The sequence below is a fragment of the Triturus cristatus genome, chromosome 7, assembly GCF_964204655.1.
Source record: "Triturus cristatus chromosome 7, aTriCri1.1, whole genome shotgun sequence".
NCBI lineage: Eukaryota > Metazoa > Chordata > Amphibia > Caudata > Salamandridae > Triturus > Triturus cristatus.
In genome coordinates this window covers 239,154,293-239,173,631 of record NC_140590.1, presented here as the reverse complement: position 1 = coordinate 239,173,631, position 19,339 = coordinate 239,154,293, and the positions used below count along the sequence as shown (strand labels likewise).

The following is a 19,339-nucleotide window of genomic DNA, read 5'->3' as shown; positions in this document are numbered from 1 at the left end:
GGCCTCTTTTCTGACAATACCCCACTTGTCTTTTCTGAGACATTGCCGCTTGCCTGGTCTGATCATACCACAGTATTGTTCTATCTTAATACCATAGCCAAGCTGTCTAAGAAAAATCTATTCCCAGCACTGTTAAAACTTGTCGACCTTGGCACAAAATAGTGGCAGAACAGTTTGATCGCAAACTGTCATCCTCTTTTCCTAAGGTCTCTAGAATACTTGACCAGGATATCTCAGAATACAATTTATGGCTTACCTTAGCCATAGATCAATTGCCCCTTGTAGATCATCCCTTACAAAGAGGCTAAACCCCTCTCAACCTTGGTTTTCACAGAATCTCAGAGACTTAAAGCAGCTCTGCAGATGCCAAGAGCAACTCAACTACAATCTCACAGAAAAAAACTCTTTATACACAAAATAAATCAGAATATAAGTCTCAGATTATTGTGGAGAAATCTGTGTACTTTTCACCAAAAATATTCTCAGCTAAGAAAATGTTGCCAAGATTAAAAAACTTTCCAATTTTAGCAGTCAGGATAAAACAGAAAGCCGTCAGGCCCTTTGTGATAATACTGCATCTTCCTTTCAGGAGAAGGTGTTGGATATATTCAACACATTCTCCAGTTCCATGGACTCGGCCCGAGCATCATCGCTGATGGCAGACGTTCCAGCTTCAGGTAATGTCTTTTCTCAGATTCCCACAACGGTACCATCCGCTTCTAGCTCACCATCCCTCTCTTCCTTTTCCCCTTTGACAGTGGGCCAAGTTCAGGATATAATCTTCACCACCCGTTCTTGCTCTCCATTGGATCCTTTGTCCACCGGTGATGCTCAGGTTGGTCTCTGCCACCATAGCTAGCTTTCTTGACCTGATTTTTAATGAAATGTTTCAGCAAGGATACTTTCAAACAAAATGGAAGGTGGCTTCAATATTACCTCTGTTAAAAAAATCGTACCTTAATCCATTTGTTGTGATTAATTATCGTCCCATCTCACGTCTTCCTTTCCTGTTGAAGATCGTGGAAAAAGCCATTAACAAGGAATTGACTTTAATCTGTTAGACCATTCTCAATTTGGTTTTCATGGCTAGCATAGCACTGAGTCTGCTCTGATTACCTCTTTGGAGGAACTGAGAGCAATTCTGGACAACGGAAACCCTGCAGCGCTGATTTTACTGGATCTTTCAGCCACTTTTGACATGGTCAATCACATGGTTTTTATTGACTAAGTCAAGTCCTTGGGCATAAGTGGCACTGCCTTGGCATTGCTGACATCCTTTCTTGCAGAGAAAGAACAATTTGTATCAATGGACGGCTTTCTTTCTAGCTCGTTCTGTCGGGGTACCAGAAGGCTTATATTTCAGCCCTAACCTTTTTTCACTTATATGTTACTCCTTTAGCTATCTTAATTTTAAAAAATGGCTTTTGGGTTGTCAGCTATGAGGATGATAACCAGATTTTTGCTTCCATATCTGGAAATCAGCAGGTATCAGCTGCTAATTTTCAAATAATTGCCCAAAACTAAATTCCAATAAAACAGAGGTTTTGCTGTTAGGCAATAAGGTTTTCTTTTGGTCTCCAAATTGGTGGCCGTCTGAGCTAGGTGATGTTCTTTTACCAACAGCAAACATGAAAATGTGGGAGTTGTCTTAGACAACCACCCGTCATTTGACAAGCAGGTGAATGCAGTTGCCTCCGCTGTTTTTCTTACTTTAAAAATTTTGAGAAAGATCTTTCCTTTTATTCCAATAGAACTGAGGAAATTAGTTGTTACCGCTCTCATCCTCTCTAAAATTGATTATGGCAATGCCTTGTATATTAATCTTCAGAAACGTTTACTGACTAAGCTGCAGATCCTGTAGAATGCTGCTGCCCGGCTGCTGCTTGGAATACCTAAGTACCAGTCTGTCTCTAAGGCATTTGTCCATCTTCACTGGATGCCAGTACACAAGCGTATCAATTTCAAGGCTTTGTATTGCTTTCAAGGCTTTGCATGATGGCAGACTGGGCTATTTTAAAAATAAACTCATTATGTATGTTCCTCCTAGGCCATTACGTTCCTCAACAGCTTTCAATCTGATGGTCCCAAAGTCAAAAGAACCTGTTGGGGCGGTAGAAGCTTTATTTATGGCACAAACAAACGTTGGAATGCATTGCCACTCCACTTAAAAATATGTCCCTCCTTGTTCTCCTTCAGAAAGAACCTCCAAACCTGGCTGTTTAATTTGTAGATCCTTATCTAGGCTGCTATCTTCTTTTCTTTCATTCATCTGTTGCTGGACCAGCGCTAAAATGCCCATGGGCAATCAAGCTCTTAATAAAATGTATTTTCATTTCATCTGTAGGTTCACCTGCTCCTCTGGCACTCTTCCTGGTCTCTCAAAGTTTCCTTTCCTTTCGAGTTATAGTTATCTCCTCTCCGTCTTCCTTGAATGCCTCCTATATGGGTTAACATGAACACCTAGAGCTCGCCAGGCATTTCAGATCATTGGCTGTCCTATCACTAAACCCCCGTTATTTTCTTGGCATTCTCACTTCCCGCTTTGGGCTTCACTTGACACAATTAATCCTTTTTCTAAGCCCTGGGATCCAGACGACGAGTGGTTCAGCTCGCCACTGACAAGCTTTCGAAATTAGAAATTTCTGTGTCTTCTCTGCCTGCTCGGAAACCACAGGAAGACACAGAGAAGAGCAAGCGATCCAATATATTCTACTAATGGAGAGAGCCACCTTCATGAAACACAATGTAAATATCAGACCTCCCAGGACACTTTCTCAACACTGTGTTGTTGGAATTTGACCCCAGAACTGGATTCATTCAGTTTGAAAACTCAACGCAGGTCTGCAGCTCTGGCTTTGAAAGTGGCGATCAAATACCTTCTTGCAGCAATCTTAGGTGCCCAGCTCGCCACTGGTCCCCTGACCGGCTCCAAGTCTTTGAGATACATGCTCCTCGCTGACTGACCTGCCGATGAAGCACAAATCAAAGTACCTGTCAGTACTCACAGCAAGTCTATGTCTCTCACTATTAAGGGCCAATCACTGGAGCCTCCAAGTGCATCGCACACCACCAGGGACAAGGCTCTCAGCCTTGGATCTGAGTATTCACCAATCACAGCCCCATGGAGGGAGAGTAGATCCCTTCTGGTCCGATGAGAATCTCAAGTGCTCACAGAGGGGCAAGGCAGCACCAATCACAGTATCCGGAGAGGTGGCAAAGATGACTGGAATCCAGTGAGGATCTCACGCTCATTTTCATTACCATACTCCTTGCTATAGGTTGTTAGCATTGTGTGGCAAGAGGGATTGGTCTGGGCTGCTGCGTTACTCAAGGACTAGGCTGCAGAAGTGATAGCGAAATACAAATGCACGTTCTCAGGTCAAAAAAGCATGAGCCTTCTAGGACCTGGCAGTAATGTAAGGAAAGCCCAAAATGCGTTAATCTAACTCACAATGTGTGTCACTCTGCAGGGCTGCTACTGCTGATCCATTCAGGCGGTCACTCAGGAGGTGAGGCAGCACCAATCACAGAGTCAGGGGAAGCAGGCCACTGTGCCTAGAATCTGACAAGGGTGTTATATGTTCACTCTTGGGCTTGGGCACGTGCATCATTTTCTTAACCATACGTTCCACGATTAACTGCAAGCATCATGTGGGAAGAGGGTGGAGTGGGCTGCTAGGTTAACAAAGGACTAGGCCAAAAAACAACAGAGAAATACCAAAGCACGCTGCTCTTCTAAACAGATCTCTCTCATTAACAATTGACTAAGATAACTTTGACACACCGAATGCTCCCTCACCTGGATTATTTTAGAAAACACTGACCAGCCAGGTCCTTGCCAATGAGACTTCTCAGTTAAGTAAAAGAGTAGTGCGCTGAAAACTCCCTGACAAAACTCCCTGAGATTCCCCTAATAATATTACAGACACAAAATGTGCACCCCACCTCTCCACTATAGTAGCCCATAGATTTTCCAGATCAAAGCTTTGCGAGGTGGATATGGTTGTAGCAAAGGCTTCAGCGCCAGTAGCTGTTTTGTCTCTGCACTGTACATGGCACATAAATGTCACTTGTTCATTCTTGTATTTGTGGGATACCATTTTAGGGACAATTAATATATATGTGCTGGATCAAAAAAGGGCACCGCACATAAAACATGACTTTCAAACAGCCTGGGAACTGGAATGATCAGTACTGAATGGACTATAATATATAATTTATTTTATGCGATTACTTTGGCAACACTTGTCTGACTTGACATGACAATAAAGTAAATGTTGCATTGATGTCATTGAATCAGTTTGGTTGTCATGATTATCCCAGACCAAGATTATCCCACGTGGGTCCAAACGGGACCGATATGAGTCCTATTTTAAGATCTCCACCTCAGATAAAATGATATTCAATGACTCCAAGCAGAACTCATTTGCATATTTAGTGTTTATTCTGAATATCTCTGATGGACCTGCCCTGCTGTGCCTATGTTTTTACACTCCCATCCTAGACATATTTAATAGTAGGACTTAAATGGGAGAAAGAATGCAGTCTACTTCGGGGATACATGTTGGCATTTTTAGTTGTTTCTTCTTTGACATGGTATTCAACTGTTAATAGTAAGTAAATTTCAATTTATGTAAACTTACATTTTTATTACTTATGTTGTAGTTTTGCTCATTTGAATCGCAATAATTATTTTCTCCATATTAAACAGTGGATGAAATTTGTATTAAATAGTACAGGACGGCCAGGCTAACCAAACACCTATAGTTAAAAAAATACAGAAGAGCGCATTGTGTTCACAAGCTATGATCACAACATTCTAAAAAGTAAATGAATGCACACATGGACCCACCAAAGGAGCTTGAGTAAGTCTTGATTGCTCACAGTACAGAGAATCTCAATCAACTGCAGTCCAGTCTTTCCTGTTGCTGCCCACGTTCACACGTCCCAAAATACTCACCAGGAAATACAGAATTCAATCCTGCAAAGTGAAAGCAATGGCCTAGTTCCTTAGCTGTGATTTGAAGTTCAATGATGCTTAATCAGATGTTTTGTTCGTTGCCTGTTGTCTTTGCAGTAAGTACTGACCCTCTGCTCATTGTCTGTTGTCTTTGCAAGAGGTATTAATCCTCTGCTAATTGTCTGTTGTTTTTGCAAGAGGTATCAACCCTCTGTTCATTGTCTGTTGTCTTTGCAGGAGGTATTGACCCTCAGCTCATTGTCTGTTGTCTTTTCAGGAGGTATTAACCCTCTGCTTATTGTCTGTTGTCTTTGTAAGAGGTATTAACCCTCTGCTCATTGTCTGTTGTCTTTGCAGGAGGTATTAACCCTCTGCTTATTGTCTGTTGTCTTTGTAAGAGGTATTAACCCTCTGCTCATTGTCTGTTGTCTTTGTAAGAGGTATTAACCCTCTGCTCATTGTCTGTTGTCTTTGCAGGAGGTATTAACCCTCTGCTCATTGTCTGTTGTCTTTGCAGGAGGTATTAACCCTCTGCTTATTGTCTGTTGTCTTTGCAGGAGGTATTGACCCTCAGCTCATTGTCTGTTGTCTTTTCAGGAGGTATTAACCCTCTGCTTATTGTCTGTTGTCTTTGTAAGAGGTATTAACCCTCTGCTCATTGTCTGTTGTCTTTGCAGGAGGTATTAACCCTCTGCTTATTGTCTGTTGTCTTTGTAAGAGGTATTAACCCTCTGCTCATTGTCTGTTGTCTTTGTAAGAGGTATTAACCCTCTGCTCATTGTCTGTTGTCTTTGCAGGAGGTACTAACCCTCTGCTCATTGTCTGTTGTCTTTGCAGGAGGTATTAACCCTCTGCTTATTGTCTGTTGGCTTTGCAGGAGGTATTGACCCTCTGCTCCGTGGCCTGTTGGCAAACGAGGCAAAGCTGAATATGCAGAACAAGATCGTCAGTGATGAGTTGCGGGAGAGGCTCTTTGAAAGATCCCCGAAGCCAGGACTTGACTTGGCTTCTTTCAACATGCAGCGTGGGAGAGATCACGGACTTCGCGGTAATAAGATATTCAGCTTTCCGATAACAAAGCAATACAAAAAAACGTATTGAACTACAAACCCAACTGTTATGTATAGAAACGTCACAGACAAACAGTCAATAACATACCGTGCCAATCAAAAGGATCAATGGTCTAATTACAAAATATTGTTTCTCTACGTCACAGTTTTCTTTAAAGCTATTTTTAGTGGAGCTGTGTAAAAATATTGTATTAGAAAACATGAATGTAACTTTTGTACATGTTTTTGTCATCAATATTCAATAATCCGGGAAAAGAAGAAACTTCTTCATAGGGTTGAGTAGGGTGGATTGGGGTAGACAGAAGTGGAGTCAGGCAGATTAGGGTAGATTGGAGTGGATTGGAGTGGAGTGAGGTAGATTGGAGTGGAGTGAATTAGATTGGAGTGGAGTGGGATAGATTGGAGTTGAGCGGGGTAGATTGTAGTAGAGTGGAGTGCGGTAGATTGGAGTGGGGTTGGATAGATTGGAGCAGAGTGTGGTAGATTGGGGTAGATTGTAGTGGGATCGATTTAGGAAGGTTGGAGTGGGATAGATTGGAGTGGAATGGAGTGTTGGATTTGAGTGGTGGAGTGGGGTGGGGTAGATTGTAGTGGAGTGGGAACAATTGCAGTGGAGTGGAAACTGGAGTGGAATGGGGTAGATTGGAGTGGAGTGGAGTAGATTGGAGTGGAGTTGGGTTGATTGAGTGGAGGGGTGGATTGGAGTGGAGTGGAGTGGGGTAGATTTAAATGGAGTGGGGTAGACTGGTGTTGATTTGAGTGTATAGGGGTAGATTGGAAAAGAGTGGGGTAGATCACTTCAGAATTACAAAAGTAATTTTTTCATTTGTACTTTGCAAATTCTAAATATATCCTGAAAAATCTGCACAGTTCATTTACAGGCATTTAAAATGTGTTGTGTGCTAGAAAAAAGCCTTTTCTTTCAGAGCAAGATTGTCAGATAAATTCTTTCACTTTAAAGTCAGAGAAAGAAAAGTAAACACTAAGCTCTCTCTGAAGACAGAGCTTGACATTTGACCTATGTCTTGGAGTGCACAGCAAATGTGACACTATAAGAAAAGATGTGAAGGCCTGTTTACAGAAAGCGAGTTCATGGAAGAATGCAGTAAACAGGGTTTGCACCACCGGAGGGACGAATTCAAGCTGGTCAGCCTAAATCCAAATAAGTCAGCAAATAAAATACAAGCAAATGTAAGTTATAAACCACAAAGCAAATGGTAGCAATGGGCAGAATGCATTCCCAGGGAAGGAAGCATTCAGAATGCCCATAAGAAGTCGTTAGCAAACCAGACAGCTGCGCTCTATGGTAGGCTTTGACCTAAAAAATGATTGCTTGGAGAATCCACTTCAGGCCTTCATTTTCACTTATAAACTGACAGGTGAGGTCTGGCAGATCTACAAGGTACAGCCCCAGAAGGAACCCTTGCATTGGATGTGTGTTCTACACTATAGCACACATGCAGTGCGTTCTTATAATGCATTGGTTTTTTTTTTAAACAAATGCATTTGTTCTACTTTCGCCTGCTTCAACTCTGTTTAAATTAGTCGTCCAGGCATTGCTTTAAAACCTACAGGTGCTTGCACTTACCCGCCCCTGTAACACCCCCTTGACACAAAGCACAAAGCAGAGCAAAGTGGATCTTGTGGTAATAAAAGGGCATCTTCACAGCACAAAACACTGTTTAAACTGGGCGGTAGATACCATGCTTACTTTGCACCAGTGCAAATGTTTAGTAATTCTGGGCCTCAATGTTTTCCCCTTTTAGAATCTTGTGCTAAGCCATAAAGCATCAATAAGCAGCACGCAAATAAACTAGCAAAGTGAGAAACAATATTTTCTGAGGCAAAGCCAAAAGTAAGACAATCCAAAATTGAACCGAAAAGAAAAATAATTCTTCTAACACCGTGATTACTAGTTGTGTAAATAGGGTCGTTTTTTTACTGCCCCCGGTAAATTCCTCAGCTCCGTCCTTGTTGACATATATACTGAGTCTGGTAAATGACCACATTCCCAGTTTTATCCCTGAGAATTAGGCATAAAATAGAGGTGCGTTATTTAATGCACCAAATTCTAAACGTTTGGCCTATTCTCTGGCTATTTTCCATAATACATTGTGTCAAGTTTGACCTGCCAACATTTTTCAGGGGAAAAATGAACAGGCACTGGAATTATCACATCCATAAATTTGTAATTATTTCTTGCCCAATCCCTGTGCAAATTCCTCTTGGCTCAAAGGACAGAATTTACTTGCAAGCTCAAAGTCGAGATCTAGGTCTACAATCAAATAGAAAAAAAAAATAGGTTGTCAGATACTAGCATTAAGGCACGTTCTGCAGAGCTTTACAAAACATAAGATAATCTTTTGAAAAATATTGGGGATTGCAGATTGGAGAGAATAGAGAGAAAATGTGGCGGTAACCAATGACATAACCTTCCTGTTAAGGAATTAAGGGTCATATTAACAAGGAACTGGGAAAATTAACACTAAGGGCACTTAGCGTTAAGTTTTTTAACGCCCGCTATCGCTGGATAATATCGCCTGGTTATCGCGTTATTAACAACGCTAACCGTCTAGGCGATAAAAAATCCAGCGATAGCGGCATTTTGGGAGGTTATTGCTGGTAATGCAGCGATAAAACTACAAGGATAGGGATATCCTTGTTGATAGCCCATGGTGGAATTAGCCATGTAATCCACCTCCCATTGGATTACCTGGCTAAATCTGAAAACTAGCAGATGTAAAAAAGCAGCGTTAACCGTGGTTAGCGCTGCTTTTTTTTTCTCTAACAGGGTTAGCGTGAAGCTTGATAAAAGGAGAAATGTCGCTTAGCGACATTACTCGTATTATTTTGCTCTGGAACGTGTCTTTGCATCTCATTAGGGATGCAAAGGGAAGCGTAGTAAAAAAGGGTGCTAACATGCGATTTTGCATGTTAGCACCCTGTTGTTGATAGGGCGATATTTTTATCTCCGCTTCTTTGGCTTTTAAAGCCAAAAAGGCGGAGATAAAGCCCTTGTTTATATGCTCAAACTGCTAGACCAGGGTATTAGGATATAGGAAGCAATTGGCGCTCAGCAAATTAACGTGTAAAGTACAAGAATAAATAAATAGTTATGGTGCAAAACAGGGAGGGGAAACCCTTACAACCCCTCAATGTGTGTAGGATGGAGCCCTACAACAAAGCAATTAACAAACAATCCTGTGCACACATAAAATTCTATAATCCATGTTTGACAACAGTAAGCACAATGAGAGAAACAAAGTTATTCGGAAAGAGACAAGTTTTTCTTGTTAATATGCCCCTATTTTGTCTCGAAGGAGGATGTGCATGTCCAAATTCTTTAACTGGTTACTAAGATGATTGTGCTTCTGCCTTGATGTCCATGTCTTCTCCTTTTTTTCCTCAGGCTATAACTCTTGGAGAAGGTTCTGCAATCTCTCGGCCCCTAGAAACCTGCGGGAGCTGACCGAGGTCCTAAAAAACTCAAGGCTTGCCCAAAAGCTCCTTGAAGTGTACAAGACACCTGAAAATATTGACATCTGGCTTGGAGGAGTGGCAGAGCCCTTTGTCAAGAATGGAAGAGTTGGACCCCTCTTAGCCTGCATTTTAGGAAGACAGTTTAAGAAAATCCGTAATGGAGACAGGTAATGATAAATATGAAACCCTAATGTGCTATCCCAGACTTCATCTCAAACTCATTAAGTTTTTAATTAATATGCAATTGCCATGGTTTATTAGATATAAAGGTGAGGTTAATTACTGGAAATAGGCATACAAATGTCCTTTATTCAATGTTCTAGGAGCACTCCACCTGGCAAAATTCCATTCTGCTTGGAGTAATGCACTTCCTTGCTCTGCTCCTGAATATACATGTATGGTACATCTTTAACCCTTTCACCGCGGCGGGAATTCCGCCGCGGTGCTGGGGGGTGCGGGGGGGCAGCGCGGTGGCGCTGTGCTCATGACGGAGCCGCTCCGTCATGAGCCACGGTTTGGCTGTGCTCATGACGGAACGGTTCCGTCATGACTCCGCCCAGTTGCGTTGTCCCCCCGCACAGGCGGGGAAACAGCGCCGCGTAGGCGGAGCGGCCGCCAACGGGCGTGTCATGACGGAACCGTTACGTCATGAGCACACGGCAACCGTGGCTCATGACGGAGCGGCTCCGTCATGAGCAGGGAAGGGGTTAATATTAGCCAAATGTACCGCTTCCATGCAAGTCCTGAAACTGACTCTTCTCCAACGTCAGTAGTACACCTCTCCCAAAGGGCTAACACCTCGTTGATTCTGGATGTATCAAATCACTCCTATATCAGTAGTAAAGTAGTAGTAAAGTCAACTTTTTAACGTTAACTTTGAACAGAGGGCACACATTGTGTAAACATTTCTGTCTCAAGTATTTGTTAGCAATGCTGTTATCATTACATCACTAAGAGCCTTATTAGGACTTTGGCAGTGTGGGAGCGGGGCCGCAACGCTGCCACCCGGCTCCCACACCGCCAAAGCTAAAACAGACCGCCCGTCAGATTACAATTTATTAAGTCACTGGCAGGCAGTTTTATTGCGTTCCCACTGCAGTGCCTTTAAAATAGACACCCCAATGAGAATATCAAAGCATGTTCCTGCACGGACCAAAATGAACAATGCTGTGAATTTCATTCCGTGCAGGAACATGAGGGTTCATGCAGACATGGGGGTGTATGCACCCATGGCGCAGAGGCACCAGGGGGTCGCACTGCCATGAAAAGTGTGGCGGTGAGGAAACTAGTAATATACCTGCTGGGACCAAAACAACCCTGCCAAGTATATTGCAGCCTCAAGAACGCCACACCACTGCCAGGGATCTCTGATCCCTGGCGGTAGCGGTGGTCCCAGGGTGGCTCGACTGCCATGGTCATAATAGTCACAAGACCGCCGTTTCTGCGAGTCTGGCGGTCTGTGGACCTCCAGAATCGTAGTAAGCTGCTTAGACTACTGGTCTAGAGTATAATCCTTCATTATGAGGCTGAAGAGCAGTATTCTTATTTTGTTCCCGCATCCACAATTCCTGGGTGTGAGAACACAAGGCTGGCTTTATCAGGTGTGGATATCTACCTGAAAAAGCCGCAGCCTGCAAAGATAACTGGCTGCTGGTTGATGCACCGCCCATCCCCCACCCGACCACATGCAGCAACATTGGGTGTGCATTCAGCGCTACAGCCACTGGCATATCAATAGCCCCCGCAGCTCCTGAAGTACGGAGGGAAGAGGGACGGGGACCAAGCTCCAGGGGGATCCCTCCAGCACTGTGCATGGGCAGCGGGCCCCTGGCATGAGAGCTCCTGCCTGAGTCCGAAGTGTGGGAGGTCCCCACCATGTACTTTGCAGGGGCGGCCCCTCAAGTTTCTTTACACCACTGACTGCAGCCAGTATTTCAAAAGCCTGCCGGCCCCCTGACGCCATCTACAGGCATTGTCCTACCCTGCGGGGCCTATACTTCTCATTTAACACGTGCTCAGCGCAAGTGATAAATCAGAGTAGAAAAGGACCCACTATTAGGCCGATATTGACGATCCGCATAATTAAAAGTCACTCGTAATATAGAGTCTGCATTTTATTGCCTATTCCAGGCCCAACAACTCATCGCACCTGGTGTTTGTGGTTGGAGTTACAAACTGGAAGAAACAATAACTGAAAAAGCCAATAGGTCTAACTCTCATGTACTAAATGCAAATGTGCAGGCAACGTTGCACACTTAGATAACACATATTAATATTCATGAGCAGACAGTTACCAAACATATAGGAGGAATACAACCATTCAGAAATCGGACACACACAAGAAACATGCACACTTCAGACACATACATCCTACAGACACACGCAGCCAACACTACAGGTGCAAATGTTCACACATAATATGACTAAAGTCAGAAAATCTATCTTTTTGGTATGTTATTTGGAAATTGGAAAAACACATGCACATGAACATTTTGTGGGAAAGTGTGTATCTCATTTTCTGCATTATGTTATGTTTCCTGGACTGCAAACAGAGAGCCAGGCCAATTATGGCCCTGACTCCTGAATGGAAAACAGCACAAACATGGTTTAGAAATAGAATCTTTTTGTCTGTCTGCAGCTGTGGCCAGAAAGAACACCACAAATATCCCTACACCCCTTCGTACATTCTTTTTAGCTGGACACCGAATGTGGAAAAGCCTCCACTATGGCCACGGCTCTGGACAGAAGAAGCGGTTCCTAGTGCACTTTGATAGGACTAACTCCAATCAGTGGCGGCTCCTCCGCTATGGCAGAGGAGCATCGCCCCACTGCTTTTAAGCAGTGCAAATAAAGGAAACATAAAATGATAATAACTTCAAGTTATTATCATTTTATGTTTCTGCGCTGCTTTGTGGGCAGGCAGGGCTGCTCTGCTCCCGGGACAGGGCAGAGGAGGAGTGGCTTGCCCACTCTTTAGTTATATATATATTTATTTATTTAGAGTTTTACAGAGGCCGAACCAGACCCGTGAAGGTATCAGAGAGCTTTGGGAGGGGAGGAAACAGTTGGGATGAAAACAGGGAGGGACATTATACAAAGAAGCAGGCGGTTTCAATCCCAGGGAACCTATGGAAAAAAACAGGTGAAAACATTTAGAACAACAGTCTCAGTGTAGGTAGGTATCATACAGAAAGACAATGGATAATGCCGAAATAGAGGGTGGAACAGGGTCACGGAAGTGCATGTAATGTCAGCGTTAGTGGAGGAATTTGCCCATTAGGATAGTTTTGGCCTCTTTTTTGAAGCGAGCCAGAGAGGGACGTCTTCTGATGGGGGGCGGGAGTGAGTTACAAATTCTTGGAGCGGCCCCAGAGAAGGCCCGATTGTATGGGTTTTTTTTTCCAGCAAGCGTGCCGGTTGGAGCAAAAGGTCTCTGGCAGATCGGGAATTTCTGGCTCCTCCGGATATCACGAGTTTATGGGCCAGAAATGCCTGGGAATTGGAGTATAGAGCCTTGTGAGTGATGTAAGCCAGCTTAAGTTGGATCCTGGCCTCTAGAGGAAGCCATTTTAGAGCTTTCAAGTGGGGATAGATGTGGTTGAATTTCTTTGAACCTGTTAGGAGTCTGGCGGTGGCGTGAAGGCAGGCTTTCAGTGGGGCCAACGAGCTCTTGGTTAGACCTGTGAGGGTGGAGCATCCATATTCTAGTCTGGAAATGACTAGAACCTGGATTGCCATTTTTAGGTCGGGAGTGTCGAGGAAGGGTTTCAGATTTCTTAGGTAGCTCAGGTGAAATCTGGCGATTTTGGCCATCGAATTGATATGGCCACCCATATTCAAGCAGCCATCAAGAGTTATTCCAAGGGATTTGGCCGAGTCTACAATGATAGGGGGGCATTTTAACGCTGTGATAGCCTTGATCCATTCTTGAATGTCAGGGTTGTTTTTGTTTGGGGAGATGATGAGAAATTCCGTTTTTTTTGCATTAAATTTTAGCTGGTTAGAGGTGAGCCAATGCACAGTCAGCTTCAAGGACTCATTCAGGGAGAGAATGTCCTCAGGAGAAGAGATTTTAACGTAGATCTGAGTGTCGTCGGCATACATGTGGTATGCGATATTGGCGGTACGAAGCACCTCTGTGAGCGGTTCAAGGTACAGATTGAAGAGGGTTGGGGACAGGGTTGATCCTTGGGCAACTCCAACCGTGATCAGAGTGGGAGCGGATAAGTTACCGTTGATTAGGATTCTCTGTGAACGATTGTGGAGGAAGGACCTAAACCATTCGAGAATGGTGCCATCCAATCCCATCCTGAGTTTGAGGCATTCAAGGAGTGTTTCGTGGTTAACCGTATTGAAAGCCGAGAATAGGTCGAGGAGGATTAAGAGACATGGTTTGCCTTGGTCAAGGGCTTGTAGGGCATCATCCACGATGTGTAGGATGGTGGTTTCAGTGCTGTGATGAGGTCTGAAACCGGATTAGAAGTCCTCTAGTAGGTGGAAGTTGGTGATGTGTTGGCTCAGCTGCTTTTGCACACATTTCTCATGGACGTTCGCTAGGAGTGGGATGTTAGATTTAGGTCTATAGTTGTCAGGGGATGCAGGATCCTGCGTAGGTTTTTTAAGATAGGGACGACTTGGCCAGCTTAAAGAGAGTCAGGTATCATTCTCTGTAGGAGGGATGTGTTGATTATTGCAGTCCAAGAGGGGATGATACCTTCAGATGCGGCGGCTAGGCAGTTAGAGGGGAGAGGATCGTTGTAGTGGTTGTTCGGGTTTAAGGAAGACAGAATTTTTGAGACAGAATGTTTGTCGTAAACTTTGAAGTTGGACCAGTGCGCTAGGTTTTTGGGTGAAGTCTGTGAAGGCAGCGCGGAGAGAAGAGGTGGAGCCAATGTGGTTTGGGAGTGCGTTGCTGATTCAAGTTAATTTCCTAGGGCAGAGATTTTGTCACAAAAGGAGGAAAATCCCTTGCATGTTATTAGCGCTTTAGGGGTTTCTTTGGAGGTTTTAGCCAGTTTGTTAGATTGGTGTTTGAACAGTTTGAATAGCTTGCGCGGTCTATTCTTGGCATTCTCCAGTTCTGTTCTAAAGAATTCTTTTTTTGAGTTGCGGATTTTCCTATTGTATGCGTTTCTGGACTGGCGGAGAAGATGTAGATGGGCTGATGGGTGCTGTTTTCAGTTGCATTCAGCCTGCCGGAGGGATCTCCTCTCATTGTTGAGGGATCCATTGAACCAGGGATTCCTGTCTTTGATCTGGGTTCTTTTTAGTTTAGCGGAGCAAGGTCACAGAGAATGTTGGATATGGTTGTGGAATAATGATCAGTGAGGTTTTTGACCATGGTGTCGTGAGGAGGGAGGGAGGCCAGTCTCACAGTGGGCAGCCAGTTTCCCGTGATCAAGGTTCTTGGTGTCTCTCACCCAGTGTTTGGGAATCACGGGATGAGGTGACCATGTCTTGTGGGTACCAGGCAGAAGGAAGGTGATAGCATGGTGGTCAGACCAGTCGCATGGGGCTATGAAGATAAGCTTGACCGCTGATTCCTTGGAGATGATCAAGTCAAGAGTGGCACCTTTCGAGTGGGTTGGGAGTGAGCAGGCTTGGGTGAGTGCTTGGTCAGTCAAGAAGTCTCTGATGGCGTTGATCTGCGGGTCCTTGGGGTCGTTCCAATGCAAGTTAAAATCGCCAAGGAAAATGTAATTGGAGTTAGGAGAGGCCTTCGCTGTGAGAATTTTCATAAGGTGGTCAGTGAAGGTGTCATTCATGCCTAGAGGGTGGTAGAAGATGTGCAGTCTGCACAGTTGGGTTGTATTGATGCATATAGAAAGTGCAAGGTATTCACAGGAGTCTGTTGGATTGTCTGTCCAGCCTTACGATGTTGTAATTGGGCGTGACTAAGAGGTCAAGATAGGGCGATGAGGAATAATTTAGCCAGGATTCTGTCAGGATCGCTAATGGACTCTTAAGTGTGCATGACTGGTTAGCCGGTTCTCTGGGGCCGGCCAAACAGTCATGAGCATTTTTCCTGTTCTCCACGCAGGCTATATTACAGCCTGAGTGGAGAACATTCCCAGGCCCCATTCCTTGGCTGATCGTCGAACCACGATGCTCAGACCAATTACAACACTGCATTGCAGCGTTGTGATTGGTCAGGGGAGCCTAGCTATGCTTCGTGTTCCTGGAGTCTGACAGGGGACTGCTGGAGCAGAAACGCGGGACCTGGCGGCAAGGTAAATGTTTGTTTATTTATTTTTATTTATACTGTACCCCCCCCATGTACCCTCTGTCCGTGCCCACCACCCCACTCACGAGCCGTGACGGCTGCCACTGACTCCTGCCTAATAGGAGGACACACCATTTGAAAACAGAGCATGTTGAGTGTGGAGTCTGACCTTAGGGTCATGCAGAGGTCATAGACCAGGGATTTATGTAGCAAAAACATGAGATGGGCATCTGGGTTTTCTTACAATCGGAATGTCATCAAAAACGGTGACCATGGGCTTTCCGTGGGTTTAATCTTCCAATAGACAAATAGGAAAATCTGAATTTTGAAATAAGAATTTTCTTTTGTTTTTAAACTGGACCCAAAATGAAAACATAATTTAACTAGAATTCTGGAATGTATTCTGAAGGTCATTTGACACAGTCTTTGAGATGAATTATTTACTTTTGCATTTTTCGTTTATGTCCTCCAGATTTTGGTGGCAGAATCCTGGTGTATTCAACAACTGGCAACGCACTGCTTTGGAGCATGTCTCTTTTCCTCAAATTATCTGTGCGAACACCGGGATCAAGCAAGTGCCAAGGGATGTTTTCAGGGCCAATGAGTACCCCAAAGACTTCATAAGATGTGACAGAATAAGCCAACTGAACCTGTCACCGTGGAGAGAAGGCTAACATAAAAAGTTGGCTAAAGCCATTGGTCTTTTCCAACCTGGAATGCTCTTTCTTCTCTTGTTTTACAATAACTTTTAAAAATGTTTTCTTGAAAGACGTAGGAGGCTTCACAATGAAATTGCAGGATAATTTTCTCCAAATGAATTTTTTCTTTCTTGTCACGACTGTTTAAGTATCACTTTTTACTATGAGCACTATGAAAGTGAACAACTGTGATGAATCCCTGGTGTGTAAAACTTGTTTTAGCAGTGTGGGCTTCATATTTCACTGACTGTTTCATTAGCATTTATGACATGCAACAGGATAAATTGTCACAACTAAGGAAAAGTTATTATCCAGTTCTTGAAGCCACTGTGCCTACAATCTATTCTTATTTTTTTTTAAAGTGAAGAATGGACACGTAAATGTAAACCTAAAGATGAAGAGGCATATAGCTACATGGGATGCATGTAACATAATGTCAACAAATGTTTTATTTTGTGTGTTGTATGACAGCTTTGTTTTGACATATTGAGTAGGACTCTAAAGTCAAAACTGAGTTCATTTAGACTTGTATAATACTACCTGTTTCCACATAGTGCTTAGTACCACCATTCTTTAGTACCTGACAGAATAGGTATGTTATTGTTTTTTATTGGAACTCTCTTAAGTCAGAGCATTTTTGTGCTATATAGAACAGCAGCCAGAACATAACAATAGACCTCCGTTGTGTCCATAGAGAACAGTCTGCTACTGGATCTTACAACTCTGGTTTAGGTGTTGTCAGTACAACTGCACTGGATATACCTGAAGGCTGACCTTAAGGCCCTGAAGGTGCCAACTAACCTTAACTGGCAAGAAGGAATAGGAATGTTAGCACCTGGCCTTCTGGAAGACTGTCATACATTAAAGGTTTTACTTCTTTGGACAGGAGAACAATGGGGGAAAATGTGACCCCTATTCAAAAGGCATTCTTGTTTTTTTTCCAAAGTCAGTAGTACTAAATTTGTGAACCTAGGAATATAGAAGACATCTAACTCATTACCAGTCAGTCACATACACATCAGCAGCAATTGCTTTATTTTCTGAGCCATCTTACTTTCTTTTGAGTTAAGGAAGAGCGTCAACTGGTATAAAGTTTCATGAGGGAGACAAGTGTTTAGTTCACGTTTTCAGGGCATTTTCATACAGTACTTGTGAAGTTCTTTGGTTGTCATATGTTGAGAATGGATCGTGAGGCAGCTAATTATGTCATAAATAATGGGTCTCTGAGGTAGGAGTGCAGATGAAATTGCAGTCAGCCAACTAATGAAGTGAACTACATTTTTCAATTTTTTTTTTCCACTTAGATGTTGCCTGGTAACAAATGTATCGTTTCTTATTAACCATATAGAAACATGAAAAATAAGCCTCTCTTTTTTTTGGGCATTCCACATTTTTTTAAATTTTAGATTGAACTTTTTAAAAACCTTTTCTAAGAAATAAGATAAATATTGCTCTATAAGATAGTAATATTACTTATAGTTCACAACCAATTGGTTTATAAACTATATGCAATTATCAATGTTTTTAAACTATTTGTAATTATTATAATCGTCTTTTAGTATTTTTAGTATTTTTTATCGTATTTAATTGAAATTAGTAAATAGTATTTGACTGCATACAGTTAAGCTAAAAACAAGACTTTATATAAATAACAAGTTCAGATGTGATTAACCATTATTGTTTACGTTCTGTAATCATGCCCAGTTGTACCATTCTTAATTAATTTCATATTGTAATATTGTTTTAAGATATATAATAAAGATTCTCATAGTGAAATAAGTGTTTTTTAAAGACAACAAAACAACTCTGATACTTTGGTAGATCTGGCACAAGGTATCCCTTCTAAAGCGTGGATAACTGGTGATAAAGTAAGGTACAATTTAAGAACTTAAGCCCTGAAGGGCTTGCCTTGTTGTGTGCCCAGGCAAGTTACATGATTTTGATACAGATTGAGAGTCTTACATTTAAGTACAACACTCATAAAGAATTAACGGAATTTTAAGGATTGTGTGATATTTTCATCTGTCTCAAATAAGCAGGGTAAAGCAAGACTAGTTTAGAACCCTCGGTTCGAATCTATTTGTCATTAGGGTCTTTTAGCTGGGCCTTCTGCAATGTCCTTGCTTAGCTCTGTAGGATTTTAAGCTTTTCTTTAAGTCAACTTGAGATTTATTGGGCCTGGATCGTCTGTACAAATTCTTTAACAAAAGCTGCTAATGAACTATTGAACCATTCTATCATTTTAATGCAGTTTCCCTCATGTGGCAATTTTGCTTGTCCCCATGAAACAGTTCAAATACTTTTACGCAGGGATAAGGCTTTAAGATTAGGCTACCTCATGTGATAGCTTTAAGTATCTTTTTTTCTGGAGAGGTCGACTTCCAGCTAAAACATCTGTAGATAACTGTAAGACAATTCCACTGGCAGGGACGCAATGGTGGAAGGGCAACTGTGATGGGTCAGATCGCAACATAGACAGGGAAAGCATGAGACTAAATCCTATTTGCATCTCTTTGAGTTTTCAAAGCAGAAGTTGCTTCCTATGCTACACATATAGGTATGTCACTTCCCCAGACAATGCAGTGCCATCCCCTTGTAACACCTGTGCACCATCCGCTACTCACCCCCAAGCACTGGAACCATGGGTTCCTGAACTTGAATTGGGAGTAGGGGTGTGCTCTCTGATACTATGGTGTCTAGTTTTGCTTTCCTGTTGGAGTTCACTGTTGTATCTCTCTTCATCAGCAGCTGAGATTACATGCAAGAGGAGCCACAGCTGAAGCAACATATGGCAGGAAGAAACTGGCTGTAGTGGGTTGTGCATATCCTCACACCATGGAGGGCTCCTGCCCACTGAAATGCTGCTGTCTCAAGAGAAGGGTTGTCCCTGCATCCTGTTTTTCACCAG

The 19,339-nt window shown here is 42.9% G+C and overlaps 1 protein-coding gene across 1 annotated transcript in view; it reads left to right on the top strand.

Moving 5' to 3' along the window:
* The window catches only part of LOC146809305 (lactoperoxidase-like), a 193,112-nt gene extending 175,269 nt beyond the window's left edge, over positions 1 to 17,843 (top strand). The window contains exons 12-14 of the mRNA XM_085614335.1: positions 5,838 to 6,008; positions 9,440 to 9,677; positions 16,206 to 17,843. Of these exons, the coding sequence (XP_085470461.1) occupies positions 5,838 to 6,008; positions 9,440 to 9,677; positions 16,206 to 16,407 (611 nt within the window). The 3' untranslated portion in view covers positions 16,408 to 17,843. The remainder of the gene's footprint in view (positions 1 to 5,837; positions 6,009 to 9,439; positions 9,678 to 16,205) is intronic.
* The last annotated feature ends 1,496 nt before the right edge of the window (positions 17,844 to 19,339 follow it).